Source organism: Scardinius erythrophthalmus (assembly GCF_964197995.2).
Source record: "Scardinius erythrophthalmus genome assembly, chromosome: 10".
NCBI classification, from domain to species: domain Eukaryota; kingdom Metazoa; phylum Chordata; class Actinopteri; order Cypriniformes; family Leuciscidae; genus Scardinius; species Scardinius erythrophthalmus.
In genome coordinates this window covers 10158074-10174346 of record NC_138230.1, presented here as the reverse complement: position 1 = coordinate 10174346, position 16273 = coordinate 10158074, and the positions used below count along the sequence as shown (strand labels likewise).

Below are 16273 nucleotides of genomic sequence, written 5' to 3'. Positions count from 1 at the left end.
TGTCAAGGCTGGATCTGGATTTTCCTTTGCCTGCAGAGATTAGGCCTATTGTCTGTGATGTGGACAAAGTCCTCCGGCTGGACCTGACATGAAGACTTGATACAGACTGACCTTGATTATGCAGTTGCGCAAATTTACAGGATTTGTTATGAAGGTAAATCAGTAGCAAAACTCGAGAGCACGTAGATATGAACTTGAGAACTTGTATAATAAATATTCGTACTTGTACATGAACATTTACACTCACAGCTCAATTGTGAAAACCTGTAAAATAAAAATCTGAAGTTGAATGTTGAAATTTGCACTCGCATACAATAGTCACAAACCTGTATTCTGAATCTGAAGCTGCAGACAAGTAGACACAAATGTGTAAAATGCCATTCACAGAAATACAACGACAGACACAAACTTGTAATATATATTTTGCGTTTAATCTTACATTCACATTCGCGGTACAACCTCAATTAGGCACTTGCAACTTCTCAAATCTGTCACTGCAAAACTAACTTGTGCACTTGAAACTCAGAGGCGGTGAGAGAGAAAGGGGGGCGGGAGGAGGGGGGGTCAAAGGAGCCGTTTTATTGGTTGGCACCTAGCCAATGAAATGGGACTTCGATGATGTCACGAAACCCACGTGCAGTGAAACGCTGTTAGACTGATATTAAAAGAAATAAACAATATTATCAAACTCAGTAAACACCATGCTAATAATGCATACTACAGAAAAGCAGATGAGCACAGAATATGAACACAACGCGTTTAATTGAGACAGTGGTATTAAAAGACCAAACTCAGGAAACACCATACAAAGCACACAGAAAAGCACAGAATACGAACGCAACAATTGTACATTTTCTTCCCATAGAAAACCAAGAAAACGCTTAATGAGGCTTAATGGATCAACAGTTATATATATTAAAAAAAAAACAATAACAAAAAACATAATTCGTTGCATTATTAATAAAACACAGGCAGCAAGTTTATTTGAACTGAACACACATTTGCTTTCTTTCGTCATATTCTGTGCTCATCTGCTTTTCTGTAGTATGCATTATTAGCATGGTGTTTACTGAGTTTGATAATATTGTTTATTTCTTTTAATATCAGTCTAACAGCGTTTCACTGCACGTGGGTTTCGTGACATCATCGAAGTCCCATTTCATTGGCTAGGTGCCAACCAATAAAATGGCTCCTTTGACCCCCCCCCTCCTCCCGCCCCCCTTTCTCTCTCACCGCCTCTGAGTTTCAAGTGCACAAGTTAGTTTTGCACCTGATATATCGCGAAAAGAGTAGCAAAAGTCAAGGCGCGAAATTTGAATTTGCAGTGACAGATTTGAGAAGTTGCAAGTGCCTAATTGAGGTTGTACCGCGAATGTGAATGTAAGATTAAACGCAAAATATATATTACAAGTTTGTGTCTGTCGTTGTATTTCTGTGAATGGCATTTTACACATTTGTGTCTACTTGTCTGCAGCTTCAGATTCAGAATACAGGTTTGTGACTATTGTCTGCGAGTGCAAATTACAACATTCAACTTCAGATTTTTATTTTACAGGTTTTCACATTTGAGCTGTGAGTGTAAATGTTCATGTACAAGTACGAATATTTATTGTACAAGTTCTCAAGTTCACATCTACGTGCTCTCGAGTTTTGCTACTGATTTACCTTCATAATTTGTTTGTTATTTGTGCTTGTGCAAGATAGCCATACCAGCCAGTAAAGTTCCATGGTTTCCAATGTGCCAGCACGCAAATCACGTGTGTGGTGTGTGTAATGTAGTATAATTTGTAAAGTGTAGTGTGCGTGTTGTAATATAAATAACTTTGTAATATATATGTGTTTGTGTGTGTAATGTAATACAATGCGTAAAGTGTAGTGTGTGTGTTGTAATATAAATAACTTTGTTATATATATATATATATATATATATATATATATATATATATATATATATATATATATATATATATATATATATATATATATATATATTAACTTCGAAAAACACAGCAAAACAATGCACTATCTCAGATTCATAAGGCTTAATGGTGTTATCAGAAGGGGCTCTCTAACAAATGCATAGAGGTTTCAAAAAGATGCTTTAGAAATATGGTATAAGTGTACATGAAAATACTGTTTGGAGAAATGTGTAATTATCCTTACACAATTTCTATTGTGATTGTGAAAATGGTCATGCCTTTCAGGGCTTGATTAGTTATAGTTAACTTAACTGTCTAAATAGGCCCATTTAAAATAATTATTATATGTAGTTGTATCCTATATTCTGAAAAGACATTGTTCAACATGTATGTTCACATTAAAAACGTCTTTTTACAACCTTAATCTAATTAGGTTCTGTACGTGTGTTTGAGCAAGAGCACCAAACCAGTAGGTGGTGCTAATGTCTAATAATTTACGCGTAAACACGCAATTTACGTGTTAACACGTCATTTACGCGTTAACACGTAATAACGTGTTAACACGTAAATTGCGTGTTTACGCGTAATTTGCGTGTTAACACGTAATTACGTGTTTACACGACAGTTTCACACGTTTTGGCCCTTTTGGCCTTCCATAGGTTAGAAATGTGTCCGAGTGCGGTCCGCCTTGCTCTGATGTCATGCTGACGTATGTCAAAAATCTCTCGCGAGCGCAAGGCACACCTGTCGGATTCTGCAGTCGCGCGCAGTTGCTCTCCACCGACTGCGCTGATCAAAAGCACGATGGGAAACGACTTGCTGACGACACAGCTTAATGCTCATTGGTTTAAACAACTGTGATGTATTGTTCTCTTTTAAAATGTTTGATTTTAAAGCTCTAATATCATGTTCTATGTGTATATGTTAATATTCCCAAACTATCTGACAGTGTGATCTCTTTGGGTTATGCAATGTAATTTTTATTAAAAAAAATAAAAACACATGTCTGTTAAAGATTAAAAAATATTGATAAACATGTATTTGGAATGGAATTAAATAGGCTAAGCCTACTTTGGGTGTATTGTTCATTATATTTATTTTCATAAAAGCAACAGAACTTGAATTACATCCAGTTTATTAGCAACACTCCACGAGCGTGAATCCCGCGATATCCATCTTTGATATCACAGGTGACATATCCTGCAAGGCGCATCTCAAACAAGCCTATATACTTCGTATTTACGCGTACAAACTGTGCGTGTTAATGCGTCCAAATTTCACGCGTTGCATATAATAAGTATTGTCCCCAACGGCGTTCCATAGGTGGAGAGCAACTGCGCTCGACTGCAGAATCCGACAGGTGCGCCTTGCGCTCGCGAGAGATTTTTGACATACGTCAGCATGACATCAGAGCAAGGCGGGCCGCACTCGGACACATTTCTAACCGGCATGCATCTCGCGCTGATCACCGGTGATCGATTCTGCGCAGATTTTGCTCATCTCAAACAAGCCTAATCTTTCAAAAAAACTTTTTAAAGGGACATTACAGCGTTGTGGTGGAAATGACGTCAATACTGTGGGACAACTACATTTTGTATATAAAATCACATTAATAGTTGTCTGACCTTAAATACCTCAATTATGTTTTGATTCTTTTACTGAAACTTTATTCAGTCATAATAATAAAAAAAAAGATAAATAATTTTTTTACACTTCTTTTTCATTATTGAAGATCAAAAGTCTGGGTGTGGGACAAGCACAAAACCGCAATATTTGCATGTATAATGATGTTTAAAAAGGTGAAAAAATCATCGTAGACTACCGGTAAAAAGTTCCTAAAGTACTTTCATTGTAAATTTAACTATGAAAGTGTTAATTTTTCAAAATTAAATGTTTTTTATAAAATATGATCAAAGGACATGAAAGTGCCCGTAGTCTAAGAATTGCCCTTAAACAATAATAACATACGTGATAAGAATAAAATGAAATGACAGAAAGAAAGAAAGAAATAGAGAGAAGGGAAAAGCTAGTAATTGTTACATACAGAAACCTAAAAGCCGGACCCCAGAAAAGCAGCTTTTATCAGATAAATATACTTGCAAGTCTGTTCTCTGTTTGGTTGATGCTGAAAGCGCGGACGAGGTCCTTTTTTTTGTCGCGGGAAGCTTGAAAAGGCTCACTGAAATGTAACGTTACCGAGAAAGTTCGTCTTCATCTTCCGTGAAGGAAGAGGCAACTTAGTTGCAAAAGAACGGCTGCTACGACTCGAACATGTGTTTGTCCGAGGCCTTCCGGGATGTTCCTCGGGGAAGCGTTGCGCCGGGAGAAAAGGAGGAAGGATGAGAGCGAGGTGAGAGAGGGAGGTGAGAGAGCCCGCTGTGTTTTGAAGGAGCTAAAGTCACGCCCCCTTGCGTGCGTGACCCAATCGCCTGGGAGGACGTATTGTGGTCATGTCCTTTCATTTGGAAAGGTACACGCCTCTTCTAACTAATGCTGGCGGAATAAACTTCGTTCATAAACATTTATAAAACTGGTATTAATCAAATAATGCATCCTCTAATATTCTGTGCTAAATATTCAACACCGTTGTGTTCTTCTGAACAAAACAATACCGCGAATGACAATTCTGTTAGTCAACAACACAAAGAAACAGGATTTCTCGTGATTACATGCATATTAAACTGATTACATATCAATAAAGCTTATAGATATCGTATTTCGGGTATAAGGATCATAAGCACAGCAAGAAATACATTTTAAACATTTTAAAAAGGTAATTTTGACCACAAGTGGTCGGGCATGATAAGGAGTCTGTGTTTTGTGTGTGTGTATGCAGAGTCGTGCACACGTGGAACCGCGTGGCGAACTTTGTCCTTCCTTTTCAGTGTGAATATCTTCTTGAGTTGATGAGATTAACTCAGGGGACCTGACCGAGCATCTGCTAACACTGTTGTTTTGTTTTGAGGGGTTAATCAGTACCTTTTGTTTGTTGATTAGATTTGATTAATCAACAAAAAGGCAGACCTGATCATCTGCTTTCCGTTACAGACTCAAAGGTCATATTTTTAATATATTAATTTTTAATATAGGCTATATTTTCTACAATAGCTTGCAGATACTCAGACGAGTATACAAATGCTTTGTATAATAATGCATTTCTCTGGCATTGCCACATGAACCATATAGTCCTGGTCCTAAGTTTCACAATCCACATATCTGTTGTAAAACAATTAGCCAGAGTATTTCAGTCTATCTCTCTAGCAGATGATTTTATGTGCAACCTTTGTTCTGGAAACTGCAGATACATTGGACTATGAGCTTATTTAGATATTCAGAGAAAACAACACTAACTTGATCAACGACATATGGACGATCAACCACTTTAAACAACAGAATATTTATTGATCCGTTCAAAGAGTCTTGTGGACACATCTGACCCTCACAGGTAAGAGATAGAAATATAAGAGAGATTGTGCTGAACAGGTTTCTAATGGAAGCGATCTGGTTTAGTAGGTTTATGTCAAACTGGAATAAGTTGAACAGAACCAGGTTTAATCATATCAAATACTCAACTACTTTAGTTGTTTACTGCACTGAAATGGTAGACCTTTCAGAATTGTATTTATGTCATTTGACTGGTTGTAACGCAAAGGTTGGTGTTTCTGTCAATTTGTCACTGTTTAAAGGGCCAAGAAGAATTACCGTTCTAGTTTGAGGGCGCAATCCCATAAAAGCGCAGATACAAGTGGGAAATTCTGCATGTGATTCTTGGCTACTGACGATGACCATACTAAAGAACAGATCATTTCCATAAGACTAAAATAGATTTACTAACAGCTTGCGCCCATGCAAACCCTCTTTTGGCGTTACAAAATATTGTCAGGATTTAGGCTACTAAAGACACGCAGTGAAAAAGTTTCCCTTTCAGATGCAAAATTTATGGAAGGATAGTATGAAAATGGTCCAGCTGTTTCTGTAGGCTATTCTGTAATTTGCTAATCGTAAGTAGATCTTTTGCTGAACTTTGAATTTGGCCCTAAAGAAACTGGAAGTAAATGACCTGCAGTCAGACAGACCGAACACAAACCTGTTACTCACTGCAGCCGAAAATACTGCTCCGTAAAATTATGTATTTTTAAATTACACAAATAAGTAACCCACAATCTGACTATGTAAATTTAATTTAAACATCAGTGACCAAATAAACACTCAATATTTCAAGGAGCAATTCATTGGTCATAATTTACTGTGAAATACGTTTTTTTTTTCTTGACAAGGTTTGAAGAAGGGGGAAGGATGGCACAATCTTCATCAACATCAACAAAAGCAAAAAAAAACAGTAGACGGAGTATTTATGATACACCTCCATGTAAGTAAATAAATAAAAAATTAAAAAACAAGAAGAATGAATCAGTGCATGAATAACTTTCACTCTTCTCATTATCAGGAGTGTACAGCAAAATCATTATCATTATTATCATTATTAAAATCAATGTTTCAAATCAATATTGCTCCTTCGTGTATTTATTTATTTGGTACAGTAAGTGTTCGTGTAATGAGGTCCACATTAGGGTTCTGATCAGCTTTGCTGGGTTCATGTAGCAGTAATGACCAGCTGACTGTACATGATCTCTTACAAATTTGAGTAGTGCAGGTGATTTATCTTCATCATTTCTCTCTCCAGCGATGTCTTCCTCTGAGGAGCTTCAGTGCTCTATATGTCTGGACGTGTTCACTGATCCAGTCAGCACTCCATGTGGACACAACTTCTGCAAGACCTGTCTGAATAAGTGCTGGGACAACAGCCAGAGCTGCAACTGCCCATATTGTAAAGAAACATTCAAGCACAGACCTGATCTCAAGATTAACACCACACTCCGAGAGCTCGTAGATCACTATAAAAAGAAAAGTCCTGAGAAAAAAGCTGAAGTTCTGAAAAAAGCTGAAGTTCTGTGTGACGTCTGTGAGGAAAGAAAGCTGAAAGCCCTGAAGTCGTGTCTGGTGTGTCAGAGCTCTTACTGTGAGACTCACCTGGAGCCTCATTCGAGAGTGGCAGGTTTAAAGAAACACAAACTGATCAATCCTGTGAGGAATCTGGAGGACTATATATGTCAGAAACATGACAGACCTCTGGAGCTGTTCTGTAGACATGATCAGATATATGTGTGTGAGACCATCGTGTGTCTGTCCTGCACTGACGGAGATCACAAAAACCACTACACTGTTTCTTTAGAAGAGGAGAGTGAAGAGAAGAAGGTAAAAGTTACTAGCTACTTTAAGGGTTCAAATCAAGAGAAAACACACATTATTTAATCATGTGAAATAAAAGCTTATTATGAAAACAATGGTGCATATTTCCTCAGAAGACAGTAAATCTCTGTTATTATAACTGTGTCTGTGTTGTTCTCTGTCTATAGACTGAACTGATGAAGACACAGAAAGACACACAGCATATGATCCAGGACAGAATCAAGAAGATTCACGACATCAAACTCTCAGCAAAACTCAGAAAAGTGAGTTAAATTATGTAATTCAGTTTTCTTAAATATTTACATCAGTAAGTTCAGGGGACTTTTCACTCTCTGTATCTTCGCTTGTCTGTGTTTGTTCCAGACAGTCTGCGAGTCTGTTTTACAGTGACTCTTTTTACAAGTTACATCGTTTCACCAGTAGGTGGCGACAGATGAGAGAATCTTTGATTGAAAATCTTTTTGAGAGAATCATAAATCTTAAAGGTATAGCGGAGGATTTTCCCGAATTTTAGAAAAGAACCGCCCTCTCCACTTTTTGAAAAAATACACATGCATTATAAATATGTGCGCAACACTCTACCTGCTCCCCTTGTGCACGCTCTGTTTACAAGTTGCAAGATCACTAATCATAGCTTACATTAACTTTTACTAGCAGTGATTTTAAATGGATTTCTCCAAATAGCATGCCAAACTTTACCTGTCGAGTAGAAACTTCGCGACTGAGGCATCAGTGGGAAGCCCAACCTGTGCTTTTAGCGCACACCAGCGTGTGGAATATTCTCCCAAAAACACTCTGGTCTTGTTTCTTTCTTCAGAGGCCTTTCTCTTCTTGTCTTACGACCCTCAGACATTTTTAAAAAACCCGGTGAGAACGGCGAGCTTCAATGAATGGGCAATGGCCCATAGACAACTCACCACACATAGTACACCTGAAAGTGCGCATGCGCAGAAAGGACGAGCACGTACGACGACCTTAAGTAAACATATCACCAGAATGATTGACAATTAGGAGGACCAATAGTCTTGATGATCCACCCGGAAAAATAAAATCCTCCGCTATACCTTTAATTGATTTGGTTTAATACTTGTTTAAACAAAAGAGCGAAACAAACATGGAAACAGTACTGTATGTGTTGCTCAGATGTTCAACAATTGTTTCTGCTGCAGTTTTGTTTGGAAGTTACAAAACTGGCAAAGCAAAAATAGACAAAACTGTCAATATTGTGTCTAAGTTACCGAATATTACATTTGTGTTTAGTGAATTGCTGTATAAAAGCGATATATCACAATCATGATTACATGCTACTTTTTATTCATTTTTACTTTGATCACTTAAAGTAGTAACATTGATTTCTCTCTTAACAAACACCACTAATAATTAGTTTATTGACCTGGTTGATCAGAGAAACACAAAGAAGGAGAAAGCAGCCCGTGTGGAGCTCTTCGCTGATCTCATCCGCTCCATTGAGAGATGTCAGACTGAACTGCTGGAGATGATGGAGGAGCAGCAGAAAGCAGCAGAGAAACAGGAGGAAGAGCTCATTGAAGAGCTGGAGCAGGAGATCACTGAGCTAAAGATGAGAAACACTGAGCTGGAGCAGCTCTCACACACTGAAGATCACCTCCACCTCCTACAGGTCAGTCAACATCTCTCTGATCAATGATAATGCAGTATATGACACCATAACACTCCCCATGCTGAAGGATTTCTCCTCTCTCCTGCTGTAGATTTACTCATCCCTGTGCAGCTCTAGAAACACCAGGAACTGGTCTGAGATCAGTGTGAAGACTGATGAGAGTCTGGAGACTCTGAGGAGAGCTCTGACTAAACTGCAGGACTCTCTACAGGAGAAACTCACTCAGACTGGTACAGCAATATCAAATACACCGTGCAGATAGACATATGTATCCTCTTTTTATCAGGGCTGACAACTCAGGCATTCAGAGTGAGACTTACACAATTGACACTGTTCTCAAGCATTTACTTGCACATCAATATTCTCACACAGTGAAAAAACATTGTGGAGCAAAGAGGACATGAACAGACAAGAGAGAGCAGGTTCATTTTTTATATGAAACAAAGTCTTAGCTTTCAAATATTATAAGTTTTATTACGAAATTCAAACAATAAATACCATTTTGGCTCTTAATATGGCGTGACAAATTGCTGTCGCCTTAGTTCAAGCGGCACATGGACCGATCTTTATTACTAGTTACAGTACAAAATAAACATAAATGAACATCAGAGGGTGTTGAAAGAACCAGTACAACTTACTGAAATGAATCATGTCTCATGCATCCCTCAATCAAATAATGTCAACATTTACCTCAGAAAAGCCATTCAATGTCCATAAACTATAGCTGGCAAGAAAATGTACTCTAGAGAGGAGTAAAAAAGCATTATATTACATATTAATTAATAATTATATTTGTATTTATATATAACTTTATTTGTATATAAAATGAAACTGGACTATATCCATGTATATATCTATATTAAATGTAGCCTTGAAATCCAGACCTTCAACTGAAAGTTTAATGGTCTGGCATCGACTAATGAAAATCAGCCAGCTCGAGGGGAGGTGTGGCGAACAAATGAGTCCTATTGAAGAGATGAGTCCGAGCTTAGGACCCCATTAGAATGCCATACTAGTATGCCTGATCTAAATCTGTTCTTGTGATAACTTGTAGCTAATGTGAGCTGTCTAAACTGTTAATAAGAAAAATAGTATATACACAAATAAACATTATTTTATGGTTCTTTTAATTTAAAAAAAGTGTACTTGTAACATATTGTGCTGATTATTACGATTAATAATTAATAAATATTATAATTAATGACATAATTATAATTGCATTACGAATTGCTGTGAATACGGTAAGGCAGTATCAGGGCAGTATATGTTCAGGTAAACTCAGCTAGCACGATCATCGGATAACGTTAGTTTTATGCTATGCTACTATCTAAGCTAACTAAAAAATAACAACAACAAATGTTTAATTTCACAATCTATAGCTTCATTTAAATACTAGTATATGAAACGTATAAGTTAGAATACATTAATGACTCTTTAGAACGTAGTACAAACGTCTACTATAATAAAGTGATTTTGTATGATTTGTAACCAGGCACTAAAGCGATTACCCATAAAACGTGCTTTGAACCAATCGGATTGCTTGGGTCCTAAGCTCGGAATCATCTCTTCAGTAGGACTCATTTGTTCACCACAGCGGCACCAAGCATGCATTTGAAAATCTCACTGCACGCAATTAGATAACACTATGACCAATCACAACAAGCCCCATACGCTTAGCTACCAGCGGAGCTAACTGGTAGATTAGACTCTTGCTGTATCCGCAAAACAGCAAAATGCCCTTCTTGCAAAGAAACGATTCGAGCGCCGTCTTCTGTTCCTCTTTTAGATAAAAAGCCAAGTCTAACTCGTTCATTGTAGAGGTCAAAGCCGTTTCAAACAACTGGTGTTCATTCATAGCCATTTTACAATGTTTACTAATAACCTCGACGTCACAGCGCTGTCGTCATCTGTTTAGCTCGCCTCTGGCCCGCCTATTGTAATGATGGGTCAGAGACGTTCGGATCCATTTGCAGTGTAACGAAGTACGTCATCATGGCCGGGTCTCCGGGTTTATATCAGTGGATCTGAAAGACGCCTATTTTCAGATCCAGATAGCAGCCCGTCACAGGCCGTTCTTGAGATTCGCCTTCGAGGGCCAGACTTATCAGTACACCGTCCTTCCCTTCGGCCTGTCTTTAGCACCTTGTACATTTACGAAATGCATGGACACGGCGCTCGCGCCCCTCAGAACTATCTGAACTATCTAGACGACAGCGGGAGAACCCCATCCACGCTCAAAGTGTACGTGGCGGCCATAGCAGCATTTACGAAACCTGTAAATGGCCAGTCGCTGGGAAAGAAGGACCTCATAATCCGTTTTCTCAGGGGTGTTAGGAGGCTGAATCCTCCTCGGCCACCCTCGGTTCCAGTTTGGGACTGTAAGATATTTGTAATTTGTAGTGATTACAATTTAGCTCAAAGGAATTATTAATTAATTTATAGGGAATTCAAAAGAGTCACTTATTACAACCGAGCAAATGACTCGTTCGCGGTTCATTTGAACTGGCTGTAATTATCAACTCTGCAACGGATATAAATATCCGAACTATAGTGAAACACTATATAGTTAGCAAGGTAACTTAGATCAGAAGTTTAAGACATTAAATTTGTAAGCACAATAACACAAGTAATATTTCTCTTTAAAATACAAACAAGACTTTATTGATTATTCTAACACATACAACTAATATCTAACACAGACACACACATTCATACGCGTTGCAGAAAGAAAGATAGTAAGGAAAGATTAAGTTTTAAGAGTGAGTTTAAGAGTGAGATGATGTAATGCCAAGTTTCTATGCACTTATAAAACACAACCTGAATGAACCATCAATCATTAGTTTAACCCTTTTATCGTTTCCTAGGTTATTAAATCAGTATCAAATACACCAGTTCAGTTTAAGAGTCTGGAGGCAGTACTTGCTTGTCTTTGCTTTTGGGGATTCCCTTTTTGTTGCGTGTAAAGGGTTTTCCCGGTCCGTTCGTTGGCTGGTCTCCACGTGCCTGATGTCTGGGTCACGTGGCGTGCTGGCGGAATGAAAGTCTTTGTTTGAAGCTGGCTTTGCAGAAGAAACGTGGCTCGAAATCTTGTCGCAAAACTTAACTTAGAACCGAGACTCACAACGGAAAAGAAAGGAAACTAAGAAAAGAAAGGAAATTGAGAAGAGTAGATGATGGCTTGAATGAAGCTGTTTAACCCATGTTCTTCAGATCTTGATTTGGGTTATTTCGTCTGCGCGTTTTACATGGTTACTCGTCTGTCTTAGCTCTTCATCTCCCGCTGCATTTTTGGTTCTGCACTGAAACTCTAAACTTTGTTCTGGTGTTAAGATTTTAAACTCAAATGTCCGCCCAGCCTCCTGGATCAGTTCTAACCAATTAGACACTGTCTTTGTTTAGGAGGTGGCGTTCTCTTCACTTCTTATCATAAATCAAGCTTATCTGTGCTCTCCTTACTCTCTAAGCTCTAGCAAAGAGTACAGAGGCCACAGCTAAGACATTATTACTATTATAAGAATCCGAAACATTTTCCACAGATTTCAATCAAGCCATCCTTTGAATTAAGAACATACGATCATATTGATATGAAACACAATACATTTTCATTCCAACATCTAACAATTATAACAATTACATGAATTGTATGGCATCTAAGCATATCAGATACACCCATCTATTGTAGGAACAATATAGAATCATGTCGTTGCATGATGCTTGATCTATAAGTCCATTGAAAATTGTTCTTGAATGATTTTATTTATGTTATAGGTAAAATCTCAGCTCTGTGGTTTGAAACGATTTTACACCCTGAGGTCTATCAGAGGTCCTTAAGGGGGGGGGGGGGGGAGTCTGGAATGTTGTGGGCTCGAGCAGCTTCTGCTGTTATCTTGATCGGGCTGAATTGTGCTATCTCTGAGCCAATCATTCTTTTCCAAGCTATCTTACATTGACCAGTTCTTCCTTTAGTTGGGCTCATCTTCTTTGAAGCTTGCATGGCCATAAAGTTCTTAGCTGGGGGTTTTCGTTGGTCAGCGGAGACTGGCTGGCTGGAGCCTTCTTTTATGGCTCTGGGGTTGGTGATTTGGTGTCTGGAATGTTCAGTTCTGTGAGAAATTATGTTTGAACAATTCACCTGGAAGATTCATTTGTGTTTATTTCGCACTCAATCCTACAGGACCTTTCCACGGTCCTTGAGGCCATGAAAGGTGGACCATTCGAACCATTACACGCAGTGGAGCTAAAGTACCTGTCATTCAAAACCGCTTTTCTGATGGCACTATCCTTAGTAAAACGGGTGGGAGACCTGCACGCGCTCTCGGTGAGCGCTACGTGCCTGGAATTTGGGCCTAATGACTCTAAGGTCATCCTCAAACCAAGGCATGGTTACGTCCCAAAAGTGCTTGCGACTCCTTTTAGAGCCAAAGTTATTTCCCTTTCGGCCCTCCCTGCGTCTGACAGTGAGGCTGGGGTTAACTTCCTCTGCCCAGTAAGGGCTTTAAGGATTTATGTGGAGCGCTCTGCTGCCTTTAGGCAAACGGAGCAGCTTTTCGTTTCGTTTGGTGGCTGCGTCAAAGGGCTAGCCATCTCGAAACAGACCCTGTCCAGATGGATAGTGGACGCTATTGCGTCAGCTTATGCGTCCGAGGGCCTGGATTGCCCTTTGGGGGTTAGGGCCCACTCGACTAGAGGTATGGCCTCGTCGTGTGCATGCAAGTGGGGTCTCACTCCATGACATTTGTATGGCAGCAGGCTGGGCCTCGCTGTCTAAATTTGTAAGGTTTTATTACCTGGAAGTACCCGCCTTACAGGCCAGACTGCTCTCAGTCTGATTATGCTATATTAACATTGTCTACCCAACTAAGTTTGATTAGACTGTTGATGTGCTGCAACGTCCTATGGGCTTATGCAGTTTAAGGTGGTCATAACTGCCTTAACTGTATATGTGTATGCACCTATCTCATAACACTGGGTGTTCCCGCCCTGTTCTGCCGTTGCGATCACTTCACTTATACATGAGCCCCGGGCTACTGCCCTTGGGACATAAGTGTTGGAAACTCAGCACGCACGGCGCTTTACATAGGGTTCCCATAGTGTAAGCTAAACTTACGCAACACGAGAGTACTCGGTTACTAACGTAACTTTGGTTCTCTCTAGAGAGGGAAAGAGTGTTGTGTAGCCTGCCATGCTTGTGCTGCACTTTGGTTTTGCTTCCAGTCGAATGAAATCCCTTGTGCAACCTGGGCGAGGGGTTTTTATAGGCTGAAGCCACACCCCTTTTGGCGGGCCATGATGACAGCACGTAAAGGCTTCCCACTGGCGCTGGAATCATGCCAAGACCACCGATAGGTTGCAGCAGTTGCCGCAGAGCAGCCAATAGGCGCGCGAGCTGTCTCGCCTATGTCTGCCTGCTGCAGCAAATGCGTTTTACATTCTAAAAATTAAGGATAATTTTTTCTTTAGTATTCTCGAGAAAATGAGTTTTCCTGTAGCGTAAGCTAAACTTACGCAACACTCGTTCCCTCTCTAGAGAGAACCGAGGTTACGTTAGTAACCGAGTGTCGATTTCCAGGGTAACGTTATATTAAATGGATATTGAAATCGAATCCCTTTCCCCAATTCTCACTCCTAGTTGAACTCAAAAGTTGCTGCCCTGTTTTATATAGTAGAAAGCATCAGTAATGAAGAATGAGTCTGATTCAAGCTGAAATAAGAGAAGTGTGTGATTATGTGTGCTACAGGGACTGTAAGCAGTGAAAAACTTAACAATAACGTTAAATGAGAGAGAGACGAGAGTTAATAAGCGCTCCTCTGTGTTTTCTGAGGATAAATATTGTATTTCGGAGTCTTTAAGACATTTAAATCACAATATTCATAAATGCACTAAAATATATATAAATACATATAAATACTTTAAACAAATCACAAACAATAAGTAAATAAATAAAGAAAATCTAACAATATGTGTACACAAATTCTCTAAGTCTTTCACACAACTGCCTAAACTCAGTAAAGTATCACGTAAATGACTCGATACACTAATGGACTTATTTATGACATAATCATAAAATTATTAATAAAATAGATAATCAACTGAAACAAATTTGTTGACATTAAAGCTTGTAAATTACATTGTGAAAATTTAATGAATTTAACTAACCTTGACAATAAACGATAGAGAGAGACGAGAGTTAGTAGTTACTCAAGCGCTCCTCTGTGTTTTCTGAGGATGATGCAGTTGTCATGGTACTCTCTCAACCAAAGACTCTTTGTCTCAACTGCCACTCAGAATTTAGAAAATGCAGCTCAACTGGTCAATGCAAACTCATTATAATACATTAAAGTAATTAAAACACTTATGTACATGCATAAATAGAAATAGACATACTTAGATAAAAAATAAAAAATATATAAATAATTCACTATCGTTGTGTCCCAAACTCAATGGTCACATTATTATCATCAGTTCACTGTTCTTCAGGTCAGAGGGGAAATTATAAAGAGAAACATTAATATTCAATGAACTCTAAGATTGTTTGTTCTTTTTTATTTCATCATTATATTTGGTGAATACATTTCCTAAGTGTTTCCATTAACATTTGTGTACAAACCAATTTAGCAGAGAATAATTTTAAATGTTTCACCAAAACCACAAAAGCTTAAAATCTAATGAATAGACATCATGTGTTTAAGAGGCAGATTTGATCTTCATAAGAAGAGGGATGTGTGTGAAATATCAGGCCTGAAGCTCTGAAAGCTTAGCAGTGCTAAACACACACACACACACACACACACACACACACACACACACACACACACACACACACACACACACACACACACACACATCGATCAGACATGATGTTGTACACAATTCTTTAAATATAACCTTAAATCTTGTCTATAATTCACACATAAACATGTCAAAGATCTGATGATGTTTTATTGTCATTAGTCTCTACAGAACTGGAGTGGATACAGCAGTATGCAGGTACAGTGTGCTGTCTGCACTACACTAGATTACATTCAGATACTCACAGCTTCATCACTGACCCACAGTATGATTAAACACTGATTACATATTACACACATCATCACTAAATATCTGTGTTGTGAATTTATGATTCATATTCTCTGTTTTCTCAGTGGTTGTGACTCTGGATCCTGATACAGCTCATCCTAAACTCATCCTGTCTGATGATGGAAAACAAGTGAGACATGGAGACATTAGACAGAAACTCCCAGACAATCCAAAGAGATTTGATAAATGTGCAAATGTCCTGGGAAAGGAGGGATTCTCCTCACAGAGATTTTATTTTGAGGTGCAGGTGAAGGGAAAGACTAAATGGGATTTAGGAGTGGCCAGAGAATCCATTGGCAGGAAAGGAGTGATCCCACTGAATCCCAGTAATGGATACTGGACTGTGTGGCTGAGGAATGAGAATGAATATGAAGCCTGTGATGATCC

At 38.7% G+C, this 16273-nt stretch overlaps 1 protein-coding gene across 1 annotated transcript in view; it reads left to right on the top strand.

Moving 5' to 3' along the window:
- Positions 1-6605: 6605 nt before the first annotated feature.
- The window catches only part of LOC308697318 (E3 ubiquitin-protein ligase TRIM39-like), a gene marked incomplete at its 5' end in the record, with an annotated part of 28994 nt that continues 19326 nt past the window's right edge, over positions 6606-16273 (top strand). Inside the window, 4 exons of the mRNA XM_081376501.1 lie at positions 6606-7175; positions 7337-7432; positions 8575-8808; positions 8900-9038. Of these exons, the coding sequence (XP_081232627.1) occupies positions 6606-7175; positions 7337-7432; positions 8575-8808; positions 8900-9038 (1039 nt within the window). The remainder of the gene's footprint in view (positions 7176-7336; positions 7433-8574; positions 8809-8899; positions 9039-16273) is intronic.